Source organism: Gopherus flavomarginatus, chromosome 3 (genome assembly GCF_025201925.1).
Source record: "Gopherus flavomarginatus isolate rGopFla2 chromosome 3, rGopFla2.mat.asm, whole genome shotgun sequence".
Taxonomy (NCBI): domain Eukaryota; kingdom Metazoa; phylum Chordata; order Testudines; family Testudinidae; genus Gopherus; species Gopherus flavomarginatus.
This window is the reverse complement of record NC_066619.1, coordinates 72,040,259-72,062,352: the sequence shown is the minus strand read 5'-3', so window position 1 is coordinate 72,062,352 and position 22,094 is coordinate 72,040,259. Positions and strand designations below refer to the sequence as shown.

Here is a 22,094-nt window from a genome sequence, read left to right as displayed (position 1 = left end):
TGCTCCCAGGCTCCCAGCACCAGCAGGGGTCCTGGGCCGTCCTCATTCCCCCCAACTCCCTGCGGCACCCCTAGGCTGAGCACCCATGGGGCAGCCTCTGCAAGATTTAGTCAGGGGTGTGTGTGTATATATATACACAGAGAGAGAGAGAGAGAGAGAGTGTGCGAGCTCACATAGGTAGAAGTCATGACCAGGTCACAGGCCGTAAATTTTTGTTTACTGCCCATGACCTGTCCATGACTTTTACTAAAAGTACCCGTGACTAAAACGTATCCTCAATTATAAGCATGGCAGCAAATACAAGTAAATATTGATATATACATAAAGTGTCAAAGTGAAAAGATGGGACTTGGTGATGAAGGAACTGAACAGGAAGTTCAGAGATCTATGTTCTGTTTTTCTGTCCCTGGCTCTGTTGTCAACCTGCTGTGTGACTTTCAGAAAATCATTGGAAATGCTCTGTGTCTTAGTTCCACTGTGAAATGGAAGTATAATACCTCACTTTCTTTGTAAAAGCACTGTGAAATCCACAGATGAGAAGCTTTATATGAAAGCTAAGTATTATTAGATCTGTGCTAATTTGTATCCTGTGCAATCCATTTGAGTCGAATTTATTTTCTCTTTTTGGTGGTATACTTCTCCCAATGTAGCAAACTAATTACCTTTTTAAAATATAAGATACTAGCACTACAAGAAAATCTATATACCTCAATACTCCATTATAGCAAAGTCCCAAAATATTTGCTGTCTTTGTACTATCTTAGTGTCTCCTCCCTCCCATTCCAAATGATGGATTCAAAATAAAAGAAATTGATTAAATGGTGATTATGGACCATTTCTTTTATATTAATAAGTATTTATAACAAGTTAGTAAATTATCAAAATTTACAAGCATGTTAGAGCCATGAGTAGTGCATGTTATAGATGGTTATAAGCAAAATCTATAAAACTGACTACCCAATTAAGTTCTCTTTATTAATCTTTTTATGAAATATAATTTTAGTCCAATACAGAGTGTGATTATATTTTCTTTACTGCAATTCCCTATAGTTATTATATGGTATAGACAAAAACATAACTTCAAGGCTCTGATCCTGCAACTAGATCCATACAGGTAGACCCTACTTCCATACAAACCTCCATTGAGATCAGTCTCTTCTAAATATCTACTAGTTTCTTCTAAAAGTCTCTTCTGCTAGTACTTTTCCCTTCTGAAATGCTCATATTGCTCTTTAACAGACATTAGAGAAAAGGAAAAAGAATTGTAGGTCCAAGTAAATCTGTCTAATAGACATTTCAGATGAATCATTGCTCCAATAGGTAGGGCTCTCTCAATCTAGGTTCCTATAAATGTATTGCAGCATAAGCTTTCATGAGCTACAGCTCACTTCTTTGGATGCATAGAATGGAACACATTCGAAGAAGTGAGCTGTAGCTCACGAAAGCTTACGCTGAAATAAATTTGTTAGTCTCTAAGGTGCCACAAGTACTTCTGTTCTTTTTGTGGATACAGACTAACAGGGCTGCTACTCTGAAACCTATAAACATATTGCTAACTTTATTCCAACAGTAATGGATACAACCTTCCCTAAAATAGCAACTATTCAGAATTCGCTACCAAACGTTTCAGTATATCTATACAACTGGACAAAAAACTCTCTAGTGATTTATTTTTAAGCATTAAGTGAATACAGTATTCATAAAAAGGTACTGGACTGAAAAGCCTGAGAACTGAAGTAAGCTATTTAGTAATAGGATAGGACGTTAACACATAAAATTGCCTGTTATTATTTTCCTTTCCCTAGCTTCTGTCTCTTTATCTCTCTGTCTTTAGATTGTGAACTCCCTGGACAGGATCCATGTCCCTTCTTGAAACCTTGTCAAGCACAGAGTACAGTGCGCGCACTACTACAAACAAATATTTTTAAACAGAACAGATAGCAGTAGTACAAGCTCCTTCTACTACCCTGCCAATGTTTCCACGCTAACCTGGAATTCCCACATCTAGCATAAAGACATCCACCAAAAAAGAATTGTAATCTTAATGACAGCCACATTAGTCTTAAAATAGATTAACGTGCAGCACACTATTCTACTAACTTGTCATTCACCTAACTGATTCCCCCTCATTTTAGACCCAAAAGACTGGGGTACTGAATATATTAAAATATGGACCTGATGAAGTCTCCTTCCATATCAGACTGTTGTAGTTTTAGTTAGGCTGAATCAGAACTGCTCACAAAATTACACAATAATATGTAGAGAGACAGGACTACATATTTAGACAGACAGGTTTTACACTTGTACTAGTGAGGAAAAGACAGAAAAGGGTACTTATTCTAATGTTGCATGAAGGAATGGAGGTGACAGTTGTGAACTGAGATCTACAAAGGTGCAATTAATTCTGTCTAAAAGAAATTTTTATTTGTAAAAACATTTTCTGCAAGTCGGGGTGAGCGGTAGATGTGGTATATCTTGACTTTAGTAAAGCTTTTGATATTGTCTCGCATGACCCTCTCATAAACAAACTAGATAAATGCAACCTAGATGGGACTATTATAAGGTGGGCGCAAACCTGGTTGGAAAACCGTTCCCAGAGAGTAGTTATCAGTGGGTCACAGTCATACTGGAAGGGCATAATGAGTGGGAATCAGTTCTGTTCAATATTTTCATCAATGATTTAGATAATGGCATACAGAGTACACTTATAAATTTTGCGAATGATACCAAGCTGGGAGGGATTGCAAGTGCTTTGGAGGACAAGACTGAAACTTAAAATGATCTGGACAAACAGGAGAAATGGTCTGAAGCAAATCAGATGAAATTCAATAAGGACAAAGTACTCTACTTAGGAAGGAACAATCAGTTGTACACATACAAAATGGGAAATGACTGCCTAGGAAGGAGTACTGCAGAAAGGGATCTGGGGGTCATAGTGGACCACAAGCTAAATATGAGTGAACAGTGTAATGCTGTTGCAAAAAAAGCAAACATCCTTGTGGGATGTATTAGCAGGAGTGTTGTAAGCAAGACATGAGAAGTAATTCTTCCGCTCTACTCCACGTTCATTAGGCCTCATCTGGAGTATTGTGTCCAGTTCTGGGCAAAACATTTCAGGAAGAATGTGGAGAAATCGGAGAGAGTCCAGAGAAGAGCAACAAAAATGACTAAAGGTCTAGAAAACATGACCTATGAGGGAAGACTGAAAAACACTGGGTTTGTTTAGTCTGGAAAAGAGAAGACAAAGGGGACATGATAACAATTTTCAAGTTTGTAAAAGGTTGTTACAAGGAGGAGGAAGAAAAATTGATTTTCTTAACCTCTAAGGATAGAACAAGAAGCAATGGGCTTAAATTGCAGCAAGGGAGATTTAGGTTGGACATTAGCAAAAATTTCCTGTCAGGGTGGTTAAGCACTAGAATAAATTGCCTAGGGAGGTTGTAGAGTCTCCATGAGTAGGTTAGACAAACACCTGTTAAGAATAGTCTAGATAATACTTAATCCTGCCATGAGTGCAGGGGACTGTACTAGATGACCTCTCAAGATTCCTTCCAGTTCTATGATTCAATTATTTGAAATGTGAGGCTTTGGACATCACAAAATATTAATCTCTAGAAATGCTTCTATTGACATTAAAAAAACCTCTGAAATTAAATTCTTTTCAATATTTTATTGATGTCAATGTGAAAAAACAGAACTAGTATATCACAATAATATTGCAGTATTAATACACTACTTTAAAAACTGCATGGAGATTTAATTTAAAGGAAGTGGAAGAAAACAGTCATATGTAACATGAAATATGTGCCAGATACCTATTTAAATATAGGAGGTACAAAGATACAAGATTAAAAAAAATTCCTTTTAATCTATAATTCATCTGGCCATTTTGAGAAGTGCATTAAACTCACTTCCAAGCCATCACCTCTACCTCTTTCTTTATTAATAATGTAATGCTCACAAAAAGTGCCAGATTAAACAGCCCTGGAGACTGGAATCTGCTTATTCACAGAACAGGTATATCATCAACCCACACAGCACTCTGCTAGCGTGCCTCAACACTTAGAGGGACCACCTCTAAGAACACGACAATGAGTTAGTATCCATGCTTATTCAATCCTAGGACTGTCTGCTGAAACTGCTAGCAGGGTGTCAATTAGTTTCATGTATGATTATAATTTGTATGATGTCAGAAACTGGACTGAGAAGACTAGCCTACTTAATGTAGGCCACAGAGCAACCAGCAGACAGTAATAACTTCCAGTCATAAGCAATCTTAGCTGGATAGGAACCAATTTACTAGAGGTGAAAGACTCTGTATCCCAATACAAATGTCGTAAGACATTGTCTCCTACTTTTTAAGGATCTGGTTTTTTACCCTCACTCGATACCTACTACAACTGCTGAACTGTCAGTACAGATGAGGATAGAGTGAAGAAGAATATGAGTTTTGAACAAGAGCAGAGCTCTCAAACTCATCTTAAGCTCAAAGCCATTGTTGCAATTTATTTTCCACTCAGGTTCACAGTCTCTAGACTTACTGAGAATGAACGGTTTCTCCTAATTCTACTGTTGGCATCTGTTGCGATCACCATGTAATGGGGACCTTTGCAGAGGAAGTCCCCAAAAAGAATTGGTGGGGTTTTCTCACTAACTCAAGAAACTCTTCTTGTCTATCATGATCCTGTTCCCAAAGTCGCAGTACTCAAGACTCCATTGAGAAAGCAAGAATAATGTTAGAGGTTAAGAATGTCACCAGACACTTAATACCAGCACTGTTATGGGTGACATGATTTCCAAAGGTTTCATAACCTCTGGACTGAAACAAGTAGCTACCCAGAATTTATCACGTCCACGGTCTTGAGATCTGGTTCTTTACCGGGATCACAGTGACCTTACCCGTATTAAAGAGAGCCCCAAATGGACCAGTAGTTGAGATGTGTCCACAGTTCTCTTCTTTTTGTTGATGACAAAGTCCAGTGCCCTGAGGAAAGAGGACTTCAGGTCCAAAACCTGGAAAGCACCTTGTGTTGTTGCTGTCCTGATCAATCGAGTGTGGAGGCAGATGGGTATCTTTCTATACCCAAAACTGCTATTTTGAAAATATTCTGAGGGTAGAGAGAACTACCTGAAAGCGCTTCCTACATTGAAATGCAACAAACTATAGAGCCCTGCGTCAATACAAAATTTGTATCCATGTTTGATCAGCAAACATGGGCCACAGTTATCCACGGATTTGCAGCCCTCTAACAATCTATCATCTTAGAATATAGAGATAAGCATCTTCAACACTGGTAGATGCAAGGAAATCTCCTGGCTCAACTGCTGCACTTAGATCTCAAAGGGCCTCTATCTTTAAATTTCTTATATATCATCTAGCCAAATTAGATCAAACTCTAGAGGAGTTGTCTTCAGGTAATCCGGAGCAATAAATAGGAAAGAATATATACTGAATTTCGAATCATATGGAATCAGAAATACCCCAGATTACTTGTATGTTGCTGATGGCTGTAACTGTCACCCCTCCATTTCCTGGGATTCAAAAGGAACTAACAAAGTCAGCTCTTGGCTGGGTTTAATTCTATGTGGTACCCTGACGTGATGTAACAGATTCTTGTGTTTCACAGTTCTTGAAAAAGCAGTGAAGTCTATTCCCTAAAGAAACTAAATATATGGCTCTCGTCTCTGGTATCTAAAAGATTCTTTGTTAGCCTTGACAGAGCCTGACATCCTGATTCAGCCCACTGGATCTGATGGAGAAGCCTCTGGATCTTAACCTGAATATGAACTTCAACAATGGACAAATCATGGGCTATTCCTCAAAGAGGAGTAAGGTTACTTGTTATCTGGAAGAAATGCCTCGTTTTGCATTCCAGCAAGACAGACGGTAACCCAGCTCCTGATGTCCCACCAGAGGGCCCTGTGGTAGCACAAGATGGGCCTAGATGAACAGAAATATACTGTGGCTGAGGAGTGGCTGCATGAGCTGGGCAAGGCAGATACCTTACTGACAGCTCCTCCAAAGCTGTAGGGTAAAGAAAGCAATGACTGACAGACCTTTGAGCATGTTTCTTCCCTTTATCATACCTCATTCACTTAGTCTTAGGCCACGTCCACACTACGGGGGGGAAATCGATCTTAGATACCCAACTTCAGCTACGTGAATAACGTAGCTGAAGTCGAATATCTAAGATCGGATTACTCGCCTGTCCACACCGCGCAGGATCGATGTTCGCGGCTCTCCCTGTCAATTCCGGAACTCCGTTGGGGTTGATGGAGTTCCGGAATCGATATAAGCGCGCTCGTGGATCGATATATCGCGTCTAGATTAGACGCGATATATCGACCCCCGAGCAATCGATTTTAACCCGCCGATACGGCGGGTAGTCTGGACGTGGCCTTACAGAAGAGAGATAGGCTTCAATAAGCTGCAATCAGTGACAATCCTGATTTCCATTGCAGAGGGCTTTGGCAAGGGCTGTATTAGCTAATTATGGTCTTTGTAATACAGAGAAGTTAGCTCAGAACCCTCTACACGTCTCTCATGGATAAAATGTCTGTCTATGCTCTTAGAAAGCATTATCTTGGAATAGCCCTGGCCACAGAGCACACAGGAGGCAGCTAGCAGCAGGAGAAGCAAACATTTACATTTCTTTTTCTTAAGAAAAAGCATTTTGAGGCTCCAAGCAAGTTCGGGGCCCCACTATGTTAGGTACTGTACGAACTGTAGAAACACAAAGAAAACATGGTCTCTGCCATAAGGGATTGCAAATTAATTCTTTCACATCTTTACTTATTTAAATAGACATTGATCAATAAACTTCTCTATAACAATGAAGAAATTTAATTTTGTAATTACTTATGCCTTTTGTCAATCCCTCTCAGATAATTTCAAGAACATTTCTATAAGATGCCATGTTTTGACTGCATAATCATTTAGGAAATCCAGAATGTTTAATTGTCTTCAATGACTGATCTGACTTCAGTAATAAACTTACAAAACCCAACTAAGCAACAACAACAACAAAAAAAAGACACCACTGTCTTTTAGTTAAGAAATAATCTAATTTGGCTGACATCTCAAAAAAATCAATTAGATTAGACCTCTATTAAAAAAGGAACTTCCGCTTTCTACCCTAATTATACAGCAGTACAATTTTTTTTCATTAGAGAGCAGTGGAACATGTACACTCACTATGATTGCATAAAGAAACAATACTATTTTCCAAGAAACACCAGCTACATCATCCTAACGTGCAATATAACAAGTGGATCTTATGGTAAACTTCCAGTTTCAAATACTCTGTTAAACACATAATACAGATGTTAGACTTGTACTTTTACAAAAGTCTTTCATAGCTAAGTCTCTAGAAAAAAGATTTTCAAAATTGATATTAGGGAATTCTAAACAACCGAAATCCATTCATAGAACATAAAAATGAACATAAATGATTGCTGTGCTTCTATAAGATGCAGAATACTTAGCAGGAGGAGTGAGACATTTTGCTGGCAGTACAATCTGCTTTGTCAGGTGGAAGCAGAAAAGGACAGAATCATAGAACTGGAATAGACCTCGAGAGGTCACCTAGTCCAGTCCCCTGCACTCGTGGCAGGACTAAGTATTATCTAGACCGGGGTCAGCAACCTTTGAGAAGTGGTGTGCCAAGCCTTCATTAATTTAAGGTTTTGCGTGCCAGTAAAAGGTTGTGTGTGCCAGACCGGCAGCGTGGGCGGCAGATGGAACCCCAGACCAGCAGCGGGCTGACCAGCTCATCCCACTGCCGGTCTGTGGTTCCGGCTGCCGATCCCTGCCAGCCAGGGTCCCAGCCGCCGGCCCAGCTCAGCCCACTCCCAGCCCGGGTTCTGTACATTAAGGCTGGCAGCGGGCTGAGCGGGGCTGCTGGCTGTAACCTCAGCTAGCAAGGGACCGGGACTGGCAGCAGGTTGAGCAGCTCATCCCGCTGCTGGTTTGGGGTTCCATAATCCAGGCTGGCAGCAGGCTGAGCAGGGTCGGCAGCTGAGACCCCGGCTGGCAGCAGCATGCCACTAAAAATCAGCACGCGTGCCGCAGGTTGCTGATCTTTGATCTAGACCATTCCTGACAGGTGTTTGTCTAACCTGCTCTTTTTCTGCAACACAGTTACACTGTTGCCTCATATTTAGCTTGCGCTCAACTATGACCCCCAGATCCCTTTCCACAGTACTCCTTCCTAGGCAGTCATTTCCCATTTTGTATCTGTGCAACTGATTGTGCCTTCCTAAATGGAGTACTTTGTATTTGCCCTTATTGAATTACATCCTATTTACTTCAGATCACTTCTCCATTTTGTCCAGATCATTATAAATTTCAATCCTGTCCTCCAAAGCACTTGCAACCCCTCCCAGCTTGGTAACATTCGCAACATTTATAAGTGTACTCTGTATGCCATTATCTAAATCATTGATGAAGATCTTGAACAGAACTGAAGCCAGAAGTGATCCCCCACTGCAGGACCCCATTCGTTATGCCCTTCCAGCATGACTGTGAACCACTGATAACTACTCTCTGGGAACGGTTTTCCAACCAGGTTTGCACCCACCTTATAGTAACTCCATCTTGGTTGCATTTCCCTAGTTTGTTTATGATGGTGGAAACACAGGAGAAAAAAATGGAGCAAGCATCAGCGTTCCATAGACAATGTAACAGATGCCCTGGGGAACTCCTCTAATTTAGTAATGACAAGGTGGGTGAGGTCAACCTGAAGAAGAGCTCTGTCTAGCTCAAAAGCTAGTCTTTCTCACCAACAGAAGTTGGTCTAATATAAGATATTACTTTACCCAACCTCTCTCTCTCTAATATCCTGGGAAAGACATGGCAACATCAACACTGCAGACAGCAATGGAAGATAGCTAATTTAGTAATGTCATTTTTGTTACTGAGCAGGGCTTTATATTTGGCTTAGTAGTCTGGCATCACTGCTCCAGTATAGGAGTTCTGGGTTTAAGAGAGGCCTTAGATCTCTCATTCCCCAGGCAGAAGAGACTAAGCAGCATTGTAGAGTTGCTGTACTTTGTTTTGATAGTGTGGTATCAATTCACTGCACAGCTGCATCTGATTAGCTGATCCATGGACTGAAATTTGTATCAGACACTTAGGAGGATACTTTACCCACCTATCCGGAAGCAAAGTTCCCTTTACCTTGAGAGTTTAAGATGGAAGAATTGTTACAGATCAAAGGAAAAATATGAAAAAACACAAATGAACATCCCATTTTTGTAACTGAAGATTTGTCATATCTCTACACACAACACGTTGGACCATACTTTGTTCTCAGTTACATGTGGGCAAATTCAGTGGTGTTGCACCAGTGCAGATGAAAGCATATCTTGAACCATTACATCCATAAAGTTTTTCTCAATATAAAATGTTGGTAATTTATTCTGTTATATGCTAACCCCAATGGAATAGCATAAGTAATAGCCACATGGGCTTCTTTTCTGACAAGTTAGGATTTCCCAAGGCATGTCCATTAGGGTTCTTTCTTGCAGCACCTGGATTCAACTGAAAGTTGGCCCAGAGCCAGTTTGGAGTAATATCCCTTTGTTAAAAGAAAGGACAAAAACAAAACATCAACTACACTGTTTATATTATATAACTGCATATATAATAAATATTCTCAGTTATATTCTTAGGCCATAAAATGAGAAAATGAACATTAAAACCAATCCAAAATCCTAAAAATAATTTCCTATAAAAATGACTGATTCTTCACCAAGTACAGTAACTTCTGCTCAATGCCAAAAGCAAACCATGTGCAGTTGTCTCTTCTATGCAGCTAATGCATAAAACATCTATGAACATGAAAAATCTTTGAAGCAAAGTAGCTTGGAAAAGCAACTTAATTTATTAGGCAGTGATGCTTAAGCTAGCAAAAGCTGGGACATACTATTAGTTTTGACTGAAAATACTGTCAAAGTTTCAGTCTAGTATGTAAGAAAACTGACATTAAGTTTGTGTAACCTCAGAAATACTGTAGCATAACTAATACTTAGTCTGAACACAAACCTTATGCCTTTGGAACAACTGAAGTTGAATTAAAATCCCCTAGGACAAGCAAGCATTACTGGTAGCCATTAGAAATGCTTCGGAAAGAGGTTCAGGCAACGTAGTGAGCTAGCGTGGAAAGAGGCAACTAGTGGTCAGACACAGAAAAAGGATGAGAAAAGGTCAGAGAAAACACACACAGAGAATGGAAGACAAAACAGAAGGAATAAGAATATTTTATTAGACAATTTACCAGCATCTCGTCAGTCCCAGACAAGTTGTCCAGTCCAGTTCTCTGCTGATGTGTTACGGGAGTGATAAAGGCCAGGGTATTAAACTCGCTAAATTAGAAAAAACAAACAGGGCTCGACTCTCACTTAACAGTTGGACATGTGCTAGTGAAGGGATACTGTTTCACTCTTAAACCTCTGAAATGAGCTTCGGACAAAACAGAGAACATGTAACACAAAATGAATTCTAAGCATGTGAAAGCACTCATTAAAACATATTTAACAGCTATAGCAGAGTAACTTAAGAGTTGATTTTTCATACATTTTATTTCTACTTAGTAAAAATGTGTGAATCTGGCAGAGAGCTGAGGGCTATGATGGGCATACTGGGATGAATTTCATGGCTGTAATAGGTCACTGGAGTGGGAATGTTTTCCTCTTTTTGGTTTGACAAAATTCTACTTGTTTTTCTTGTTTAAATTGTTTTAAACTTTTAATGTATGTCAAAGATTCATTGAACTTTCAGAAAGCTTTGGTTTTTTTTTAAATTAAATAAAATAAATATCTGATAAATATTTCTATATTTAAGAATAGAAAGTTAGTATGCAAACATGTCAAACAAATTTAAACACAAAACATAGGAAAATAAAGTTAGAATACTTTTAGGTCAGTTACCTCACAGTAACTGTGGTTTTTCAAGATAGGTTCTCTCTATATAGTACATTGTTGTTGTGCATGTGCCCCAGGCACTTGAGTTTGGATTCTTCAGGCCAGCAGCATCCATTCAGGGCTGCAGCTGTACTCTGAGGGCTTGTCTTCACTACGGGAGACCAATGCTGCTGCAATCGATGCAGCAGGGATTGATTTGGCAGATCTAGTGAAGACCCGCTAAATCAATGGCAGTGAGCTCTCTGGTTGACCCAGGCACTCCAGCTCTCTGAGAAGAGTAAAGGAAATCGACCGTAGAGCATCTCCCATTGACGCAGCACAGTGAAGATGTCACGGTAAGTCGACCTAAGCTACATCGACTCCAGATACGCTATTCATGTTGCTGGAGTAGCGTAACTTAGGTTGATTTACCCTGGTAGTGAAAACAAGCCCTAAGGGTCATCGTGCCTTCGACGCAAGGGAGTAATGACAAGGCGATCCCCATCACCCCTCGGTCCCTTCACCAATGCAAAATCTAGGTGTTCAGACTCCAAAGCAGCAGAGACGGAGGGTGGGGCATGGAACACATCTGGACAACACATCTTGAACTACAATTACTGTAAGGTGAATAACAGTTTTTTCTTGAGTGCTTTTTTTATAATATTATATATATATATTTATTCCTCTTTTGTTTATTCACAGGACATAGATACTAGGAATCTATTTGAACAATGATTGTAAGATGGCTCTGCCAAAATGAGCATTGGATCTTGATGTTTGTATTATGAAGTACGGTTGTGTAAGCATATGCTTGTAATTCCAAGTTGCTGTCCCACATATTTCTATCGGAAAACAGTCCAAAGAAGCTGCAGAAAGCTGCTTAACCCCAGTGGGGTGAGTGGGCTGTAGACCTTGAGGGTGGATCTCAGTTATCTATTTGATAACCTAATTTAATACAACCAGAAAACCAGTTCAATTTGTGTTGTGTTGATTCAACACAAGGTCAGATTGTTATACTCTGACCTTGCATGCTCACCCATACCTGCATAAACAACAAATAACCTAGGGGATGCCCTAAATGGTTTAGTTCTATCTAGATAGAAGCGTGAACTTTATTTTTGCCTTTGCTGGAATGCGGCTTGGGAAAAATACGGGCATGTATATTATTTGTTTGAAATGGAAATTAAAGACTAGCTTCGGCAAAAACGTTGGGGAAGGTTACAAGGTCCTCCTATCTCTATGAAACACCATATACCGAGGTCCCATCACTCTACCGCCCTTCTGGCCAATGTTATAGCCACTATGAAGGCTATTTTGATGGACAAGAGGAAGAGGAAACGTAGCATGGGGCTCAAAGGATGGATCTATCAGCACTAGGTCAAAATCCCATGGAAAGAGAGGCTTCCTGGTTGGGGGAGATACCTGCATAAGGCCCTTCAAAATCTAGCTTCTGTGGGACATAAGAACGTTCAATGGCCCTGAATGGGAGCACGTCAAACTGAAATGGCTGCTAGGTGAACATTAAGGGAATGTACAGACCGCCTTGCATTCTTTAAGGATAGGAGATATTCCAGTATATCAGGTATGTGAGTTTAAGATAATTGGTGTCGATGGAATTGACTGACTAAACCAACCTTCGAAGTGTCCTTTCTACTGTGGCTAAGGATATTCTGTACCTCCACACAGTAGCTTCTCTCTACCGATGTTAGCCAGCCAGGCTTCATAATATGAGGTGCATGGATGATCTGAAGGGAACATCTACCCCTTCCTTTGTGATATTACATCTGGCTGAAGAGGTAATTGGGCTGGAGGACTAACTGATAGACATTCACCAGATCTGAGAACCAGAACTGCTTTGGCCAGACTGGTACCAGCATGATCATCTCGAATGAGTCCCCAGACGACTCTTGGGATTAGTGGAATCAGAGGATATGTACACATTAGATTTGGAGTCCAGGGGATTAGGATCTAATCACTTCTGACAGAGATCCCTGGTCCTTGCCACTTCTGGAGCAGAATTTGTAACATTTTTATTCTCCTTTGTCACGAATAGGTCTGTGCATCAACCCCGCTTTGTGAATATGATTGTCTCCTTCACTGACCATTAGTGGCCCTTGAAAACTGCCTGCTGGAGTAGTCGACTACAACATTCTGCAAACATGGTAAGTGAAGTGCTGTTGGGGTAATCTCATGCCAAATGCACCAATTCCAAATGCATACAGTCTCTTGACACCGAGGAGCAGATTTTGCTTCCTGCTGCTTACTGATATAAAACATCACTGTGGTGTTGTGTGTTGCAATCTGAATGACTAAGCCTCTGAGAATCAGTGGGAAAAAAATGGCCCTTGGCTCTAAAATGTTTGTGTGTAACCAGGCTTCCTGAGAATTCAAAGGCCTTAAGTCTGAAGATTGTCTAGGTGGGCTCCCCATCCGAGACTGGAGAAATCTATGTTTAGCATCTTCGATGGCTATGGTGAAAGATACTTGCAGAGGGTTCTTCCACCACTTTAATGGTGACAGAACTTTTGGAGGAAACTGCACCTTCATCTCCAGATGTTTGTCAGGCTGATATACTGATTTCAATGAGCTTTGCATGCACTGGAGGGGAAATATGGCATGGTATGTTACATAAGTGCAGGAGGCCATGGACACCAGATATCTGAGACAAGTTCTCACCAGTGTCTGATGGTGACATTGTAGGCAATTATCTAGATCTTCTATGGCTTGAAATCTTTTCCTGGGGCAGATAGGCCCTTATTGAAGGAGATGCCAGAACTGTCCCAATAAATTCTATCCTCTGTGTTGGAATTAATATTGATTTCTTTATGTTGACTCTGAGGCCCAGTGAGGCAAAAAGCTGTATGGTATATGTTACATGGAGCCTGTTACTTTCGCCGAATGAGCCAGTCATCTAGCTATGGGTAAACCTGGAACCTTTATTTCCTCAGGTAGGTTGCCACTACTGCAATGTATTTGGTAGATATCCTGGCTGCTGTTGATACATCAAATGGCAGGACTCTATACTTACAGTATTATTTGCTCACCTGAAACCTTTGGTATTTTCTATGGGCAGGATGGATTACTATATGAAAGTAAGCATCCTGGAGCTTGAGAGCTGCATACCAGTTCTGTGGATCTAGAGGCCAGTGTAACCATCCTGAACTTGAATCTGAAGATGGAAGTGTGTTCAGCTGTCTCAATTCCAGAACAGAGTACCAGCCCCCTTTTTTCTTGGGTATTAGAAAGTAATTGCAGTAAAATCCTTTTCCCCTTATACTCTTGAGGACTGGAATTGGACAGAGTATCCACCTCTGTGTTTCTAGACAATCCCAGCTATCTGGAGTCATGGTATTCCAAGCCCTACAAAAATAAAAACAAATGGCTCCCAAACAGCAGGGCCACCCAGAGGATTCAGAGGGCCTGTGGATTTTGGGCTTGTGTAGCTCAGGCTTGGAGCTGTTTCATTAATGTGTAGACTTCCGGGCTTCTGCAGGGTTACAGTGCTTGGGTTCCAGCACAAGACTGGAAGTCTACACAGCAACGAAACAGAGTTGGAGACACAGTCTGAGCCCAAGAGCCCAACCCAGCCACGGGTTGTTCTTTGCCATGTAGCGATACCCTCAGAGACAATGGAAGACTTTTTGAAGAGATCTGCTAAAGGATTTCAGTTCCAGACACTCCACTCCATAGTCCTGTTCATTAAAAACAGTTTCAGGTAAACTTCTCATCTTTTGTGGTCTGTTCGAGAAAAACTTGCAAATGGCACATCTCTCTGGAATGTGCCCTTAATTGCTGAAGCATAATATCCATCATTATGGACGTCCATCATTAAGGGGCATTACTGCCTCACAAGAAGGACACATCTTAAATCCTGGAGACCTCTGTTCTATCATAAGGGCTGGACAGTATCAGATGAAGTCCTTCAGAGAAAAAAGTTTTTTTCTGCCTTTTTTTTTTTTTTAAATCAAAAGGAAACACTTAAGTATCAAACACATGCTAACACTAACTCACAGACACTGCTGGCCCAAAAAATCCAAGTGCCTGCGGTGCAACAGTGGAACATATACGGACAAACACTTGAAGTCATAGTATATGTTTTAATTGCACTTTATTCTGTATTTAATGGAACGAGGAATCTACAACAGATTTAAGCGTTCATCTAATTCAGAGTATGCTGTTGCCAAAAATAAATACAAGTGATGGCTGAATAATAGTACGGGGGGATATTTTTCATTTTATTTTAATGATTTCACCAAGTTTATATTTTTAGAATTAAAAGAAGTTGATGCACAATTAACACCAATTAAAAAAAGTTACCTTTCTTTCTCTAGTTCTTCTAAATAACCTGTGCTCTCTCTGCTTCCATTCATAAACCCTCTTCTTGGAAATGATCCCATGGGAACAGGGCTGCACTCTCCTGAACGGCTTGACACGGACCCTTCCCTGCTTCCATATGAACGCAAGGACATCTTTGGCCTTAGTTTCACTCCAGGAAAGTTACCGCTATCCAAGTTCAGTTCTGAATGAAAAATAAGGATCAAAGCTTTGCAGAGCAGAAGCTTAATAGCAGCAAACCTAAAAGACTGTATATACCTTATTTTTATTTTTTATGTGTGTCATGTAAACAAACTTTTTTTTGTCTTTGGGTTGGTGGGAGCAAACAGGTTTTTCTACAGATCCCCAAGGAAAATATTGTGTAAACCAACCAACCTTGACAGTACAGTTGGAGGATCATGTTATTAAACAAAAAGGTAATAAACCACTATTTGGCAATAAAAATCAAGTGTAGTTCTATGGACGTTCAATACAATGTAACTTGTGTATCAATAGTATTTTGCATGGAGACTAAGGATAAACATTCCAAAAGCACCTAAGTGATTTTGAATCTTTAGTCCCATTTTCAAAAGTGATTTAGGCGCTTAGAATTCTTAAGTTTCATTGAAAGTCAGTGGGACTTGGCATCCTTTGAAAATATTACACCTCAGCAACTACAATTGGCAAGCAAGTAACCCTACCTAAAAATCTTTCCAAATGTACCTTTAAGTCGCTCCAACAAATCAATCTGCCCAGAAGAAGCCATTGCCTCATCTTCAATGCTTCCTTGTAGCTGTTTCAGCACCTCCTGTAAAAAAGAGTGGAGCACAACTAAAAAAAAAATCCATACCACAACAACTGAAACACAGAACAAATGTATCTCTTCCTCCCCAAATATCAGATTTCATTATAACAATTAATGCAATATTGGCACAAGTCCACTGCGACATTTCATCTGAACAGTAATCCTCTGTAATCATAACAATTTTATCAGACTTGATTTCAACGTTCTTCCAAACATGATTGCATTTAGGAGTTCATTCCCTTAAAATAACATATCACCTTTTGTAGCACAATTCATCTCAGTATTTCAAGGAGTTAGGCGTTATCTTTATGTTACACGTGGAGAAAACAAGGTGCACAGAAATGAAGGCCGAAATTTTCAAAATGGTGTGCCTAAAATGAGTCCTGTAAATCTATTATTTAGGCACCAAAATAAAAGCAGCTTAATTTTCAGAGGAACTGAGCATCTTTAACTCGCAAAGACTTCAGTAGAAGCATAGGTGCTCAGTTGCCAAAGTTTTTCCATAGAGATTCATCACTGTAGTAACTAAATATTAAGGGTCATAACATATTACTGCTGCTACTACTTGGCTTATGAGAAAACGATTTAGGACTCAGATATGGACAGCCTAGAATTTGAAGCAAACATCTCTTTCCACTCTATACTATAAATTGATCAAATTATATAACTGAGCAAGAAAAAAACATGATGCAGAAAAGATTCACTATAAAAAACACTGATTACTGAATTAAAAGGGGCTTCTACGCCTCCAGGCTCCTAATGCTCAATGGCCTAAATTCAGGTGGACAATCAAATGTGAGTTAGGTCTGAAAGCTTTCACTATTATAATGGAGACTCCATCAATAACAAAAATAAATTGAAAAGCATTGCCACAAGGCAACCTCCCCACCACAAAGGAATAAAAAAATTATTTGTCTTATCTCATGATTTAGAAACTGCTTTTAGAAGAAGCAGTAATCACAGAAAGACCATGTCCAAATAACTAAAGAGGTACCCCTTAGCTATTACATATGGAAAACTGCTCCTACATCAAGAATTGTGCATCTTTTTGTTCATTGTTACAAACCTAAAGAATTCTAGACAAATAATTACAAATATCCTCTTCCTTTTGCTGTCCTTTGTATTTTAAGGAAATGTCTGCTGAGCCACTCTTCCTCAATGCTAACAATTCCTGGAACACGTACAGGAGATATACCAGATACATTGTGCTCCACTAAGAAATAGGGAGGAAGAGAGAAAGAATGGATTCCCTTAGAAGCTAAGATGTTCTATATTATGATAGGGGTGCAATCTTGAAGTCCTACTCAGGCTCCAATTACTGTCCCCAATGCAAATTTCAAGTATAAAGGTTTTGAGAAGACACTTCCACAAGGTAGGGTGATACAATTTTCCCTGCTCCAACTAGGAGGCAGAGCATGGAGCAACTACACAATCACTCTGCAGTCTCTGGGCTGCATAAGTAGTTGTGGCACACTGTTCAAATATAGGCCAATGTTTCAGCCAATGGAACTGTATAGTTCAGGCGCAATAACCTGACCCCCATGATTCCCATGCTGCTGAGGGCTAGAGGTAGGGAGAAAGTCTTTGAAATGAGTTATATATTTTTAAAACTCCTGCAGAACACGATAGAGAATTTATTAAAATAACACTAAAAATGGATTGGCGTGATGTTGTCAAAGAGAATTGCTCATTCATATATTCTCTGATTTCTCTAGCCTAGTCAAATTATTTGTTAAACTGAATGTCAACTTTTTTTCCATTAGTTTAAGGTCAGGCAGCAATTTTCTATCCTGTCAAATTTAAGAGTTGTCACAGATGGAATAAAATATTTTACACTTCAAATTAATTTTTTTTACACAAGTCCAGGACCCAATCTGCAAGCTTTTCTTCTGCTGTATTCCTACTGACTTCTGCAGAACTAGTGAAGGATTTTGAAATTACATCTTTACTCAGAACTGAGGTACAGTTTTGGTGATGTCGTTTTTGTTAGATACGTATGGCCTTGTCTACATACAAATTTGCACCATTTTAGCTAGAAATATACCAAAATTAAGAGCATCTACAAATGGTTTTCCACCAGTTTAACTGGTTTTTAAACAGTAAAAGTTAAACCATTGCAAATTTTGTATACAGATGGCTTAATTTAACAGTATTTTCCTTATTTTGGGTCTCCAGGAGGGTGGGATCCTAAGTATGAAGGCTCCAGCAGATCTGAGTCCATCTGTATGAAGTGGAGTTCTGATGTCATGTCTACGCTACAGGTGCTACAGTAGAACAACTATGCTGCTGAAGCACCATCATGTAGATGCTTCCTACAGTGATGGAAGAGGTCCCCTCCCTCACCCCATCACTGTAGGTAATTTGCATTGATAGGTAGGTCAACAGAAGCATTCTTCCATTCTAGCTGCATCTACACTAGGACTTAGGTAGGCATAGGCACAGCGCTCAGGGGAAGTGATGTAGTTGTGCCCAAGTGCAGAGTAGGCCTCACTGTCAAAACGACTAAGCATGGGGAAGTTTGTACTGATATAGGCAAAGGAATCATTTAAAGATAGCAATGGAAGGTAGAGTGCCACGAAACATCAATTTTTAGTAACATTATTGGTTGAACTTGTGATGGCCTTACACTCAATTCAACAGAATTTCGGTGTTTATCTGTCCATCTGTATACAATGCATTAAGTTTTGAACATCACAACTGATCAATTCCAAAATTTCAAGGAATTTTCTAGCCATCAATATATAGAATCCTATCGACTGGGGGAGGAGGAGGAGGAATCAGAAAACCGAAACATGGGGAACATGAAGAATAAATAGAGACCCTGCCATCTGATTAGCACAGTCACAGTTTCAAGCACATGTGGAATTGTCTATAGATCAAACAACTGGTTGATGGCACCAATTAATGCCTTCCTATGTAACTATACCCCTGCTCAACCTCCCAATAGAGTTTAATACGTTGACACTCTGAATGATTTATCTCCCAGACAGAAAGCAAAATAATGAGGAAAGGGAAATGGGAGTCAGTTGGGGAAGGGGACATGCACACAGCCCTTGCCCCATCTCACTAAAAGCACAAGTACATCCACATCGGGTCAGAATAATGGTCCATCTAGCCAAGTAACCTGCCTTCAGATAGTGGCTGGTGCCAGATACTTCAGAGGGCAATTTATCAAGTGATCCATCTCCTATCATTCAGTTCCAGCTTCTGGTAGTCTGTTGGGTCTGGATTTATTATAATAGAACTGTCACTGTTCTTTACATGTTTTGTTTCTTTAATGAGCTTCTGTTTGTTGCATACTTTCATTTATCTGAAACTTTACATTTATTCAAAGTGTAGCAAAATAAACCAATACTTCTCCTGAAATAACATTTGAGGTAGATGTAAACAGCTGCCACAGATATCCCTATCTTAGCATCAAGTTGGGTTAATTTGCAAAAAACAAGATATATTGAACTTGCTGGACCATTTAAATGTAAGCTCTTATTTTTAAGAGGGTCAGTCATTAAATTCAAGCGAGCTTTCCTTTGAGATGCAAGGGAGGTGCAGACACTTGTCAATGCTAGGAGAAAATCCAGATATGGAATGGCTTTAAAAGACACAGTCAGCTGTCCGGATTGGTGATTCTGACTGACAGCTCTGGGTACCTAGTCAAAAAGAATTTAGAGCCTGATTTTGCATATTTAGTGACATGGTCTTCATATCTGATGTTCCAAATATTATCTATGAATGTACCTGGCCTTGACTGAAGTGACATTCATTTTCATATTACATCACACCTCATTATATATTTCTTACTATGTTTGTAATTAGAATAGATTTAAATGTTTGTGTGTAAAAGCAACTTTTTCTGGTACCAGATTAAGAGACTGCAAACTGTACAACACAAGATAAAAACTAGTACATATTCTACATAATTTAGAACAACAAGATTTAGAACTGCAACCTAATCAAATGAAAAAATGCTGAAAGTTTCCTAATGTTTGGTAACTGCACACAAAGGTGGATGGATCTTTTATATTCATCTCCAGTTCTGTGCATCTCTCCTGTTAACAAGGGTTTTAAAAGTAATAGACGTATGGCTGTAAAATGTAAATATAAAAACAAACTCAAATAGGTCTACAGTCAAATGCACTGAGCAACATTAAAAAAATATTGAAATAACGCGGGGGAAAAACCTGTGTTATGCATTTGTAGACGTGTGACCCAGAGACCACTTGGTGTCAACTTGCAGAGGGCACAGGCATAAATAAGGGTTACAGGTCCTGGTTTCTACATACTAGTTCGTCAAAGAATGTTATGTAAGGTTTCTACTAAAAGCCTGTGTCACACTGGTACTCAATCATTGTGAAATGTATAAATGGATAATACATAAGGAGTTATACATGTGTGTGCGTGTGTGTAGATACACACACCCACACACTTCCTTAAAATTATGTTCTTAAGGTCAATGACTTGGCACTGGTCACCAGAAGGTGGTAAGTTTCTTCCAGACAGGAGACACTTATGTACCTGCCTGCCTATAATGAGGTTGAGTACTGTATACTTCTCACTGAACATCTATTTACAGTCTGAGCAAAATGCTAATCAAGCGATTACAAAGTTTTCATGGGAGATTCTAGACAGGAAAAAAGAAGCAGCAGAGTTAATTTTTTTTTTTTAAACAAATGAAGATAATGGCTCACTGGAACTATACTGAGGGTGCAGAGATATAACCACCTATCCTTCACTCAGGAGACAAGCTGCCAGCTGACTTGTCTGATGAACAGAAGATTACAGCTGATCTGGCTGGCTGATGCTGGGAGAGAAATTTCAAGTGACCCAACCTTTTTGAAACAGCAGTATGCCTTGTTTAGGCTCTAGAAAGCATGCTATGATTTTATTTAATATATAATCATATATTTCCATTAATTCTACTTACTAATTCTTAAATCTCTGTTCTTTGTTAGATACATGTATAGTAAAAACAACAAATTTATTTAAGTGCTGTGTGTAGAGCAGAGTTGTGATCCTGAGGTGAAACGGGTAAGTTGGTGTATACTATTCCTTTGAGAATAGCAGAACTGTGAATTCTGAGTGTGTTCACTGGAACAGGGGGACACACTGTGCTCAGGAGCTGAATGTCCCTATCATTAACCTCTAAAGAGAGAATGGGGCCTGCAGAAGCCTGAAAGGCAGTGCTTGAGTTGACAAATGCTGGCAGAGTTGGGGAACTGACCCCTGACCCACAGCAGGCACAGACATGGGTTCCTCACACTCAAGGCAGATGGTAGCAAGGTGTTTTACAACCCTGCTTCCCAAAAGCACCCATCGCTGGAGGTTTCTCCAATATTACTATAACTTTAAAGGATCTCTTACCTGACTTCCATAAAAATCTGAACTTGACACCTGGTTAGTAGTACTAATTATAGTAATAGTCAATAGCATATTGTTGCCTGTTGAAACACTATGATAGCTCAACTTTTCACTTTAGGAAAATATAACTTCATTTCAAATAAGAAATGCTATTAACTTTTCAGGTTCTTTGGACAATGATGTTTTCAGTAAGAAAACTAGTAGCTGTATTCATTTGATGTCATGGTGCTCCAGAGCTGTCATTTTCTGTAGCTACATAGTGAATTCTGTTCAATTTTAAGTTTATGTCAAATCAGTTTAAATATCCTATTTTGTGCTTAGTGAGAATAGCATGTCCAAAGTCATGTCAGGGACTATAAACATCACCAGCTTGATCTTGCCTAATACTCTTCTCACAAAAATAAGTGTTTTTATTTGATTATTCAATCAACTGATTTTCTGTATGCAACCTTTAGAACTATCTGCAAAGCCTAACTCCAAAAGCCAATGCTTCTGGAAATGCAGTAACAGAAAATCGCTAAGGTCTCTGCAAATACAAAAAACTCAGTCACAGGAAAGGCATCTCTTCCCACTTCTTGTTTAAATGCACATATTCAGTGATATCTGAAACAAATACAGTATTGAAAATGTATTTTTATGCTGAATTTTGCAGGTACTCAAAGTTTGCACATTATTCAGTGTATATGATTTTGGAAAAACCCCATCCCAATTTGCAAAT

The 22,094-nt window shown here is 39.5% G+C and overlaps 1 protein-coding gene across 6 annotated transcripts in view; it reads right to left on the bottom strand.

Moving 5' to 3' along the window:
• Positions 1-22,094, bottom strand: part of APC (APC regulator of WNT signaling pathway) — a 193,452-nt gene that overhangs the window by 107,430 nt on the left and 63,928 nt on the right. For all 6 annotated transcript variants that reach the window (XM_050945539.1, XM_050945544.1, XM_050945540.1 and 3 more), the window contains 2 exons: positions 15,940-16,024; positions 15,220-15,421 (listed from right to left, as the gene is read on the bottom strand). In XM_050945539.1, the coding sequence (XP_050801496.1) occupies positions 15,220-15,421; positions 15,940-16,024 (287 nt within the window). The remainder of the gene's footprint in view (positions 1-15,219; positions 15,422-15,939; positions 16,025-22,094) is intronic.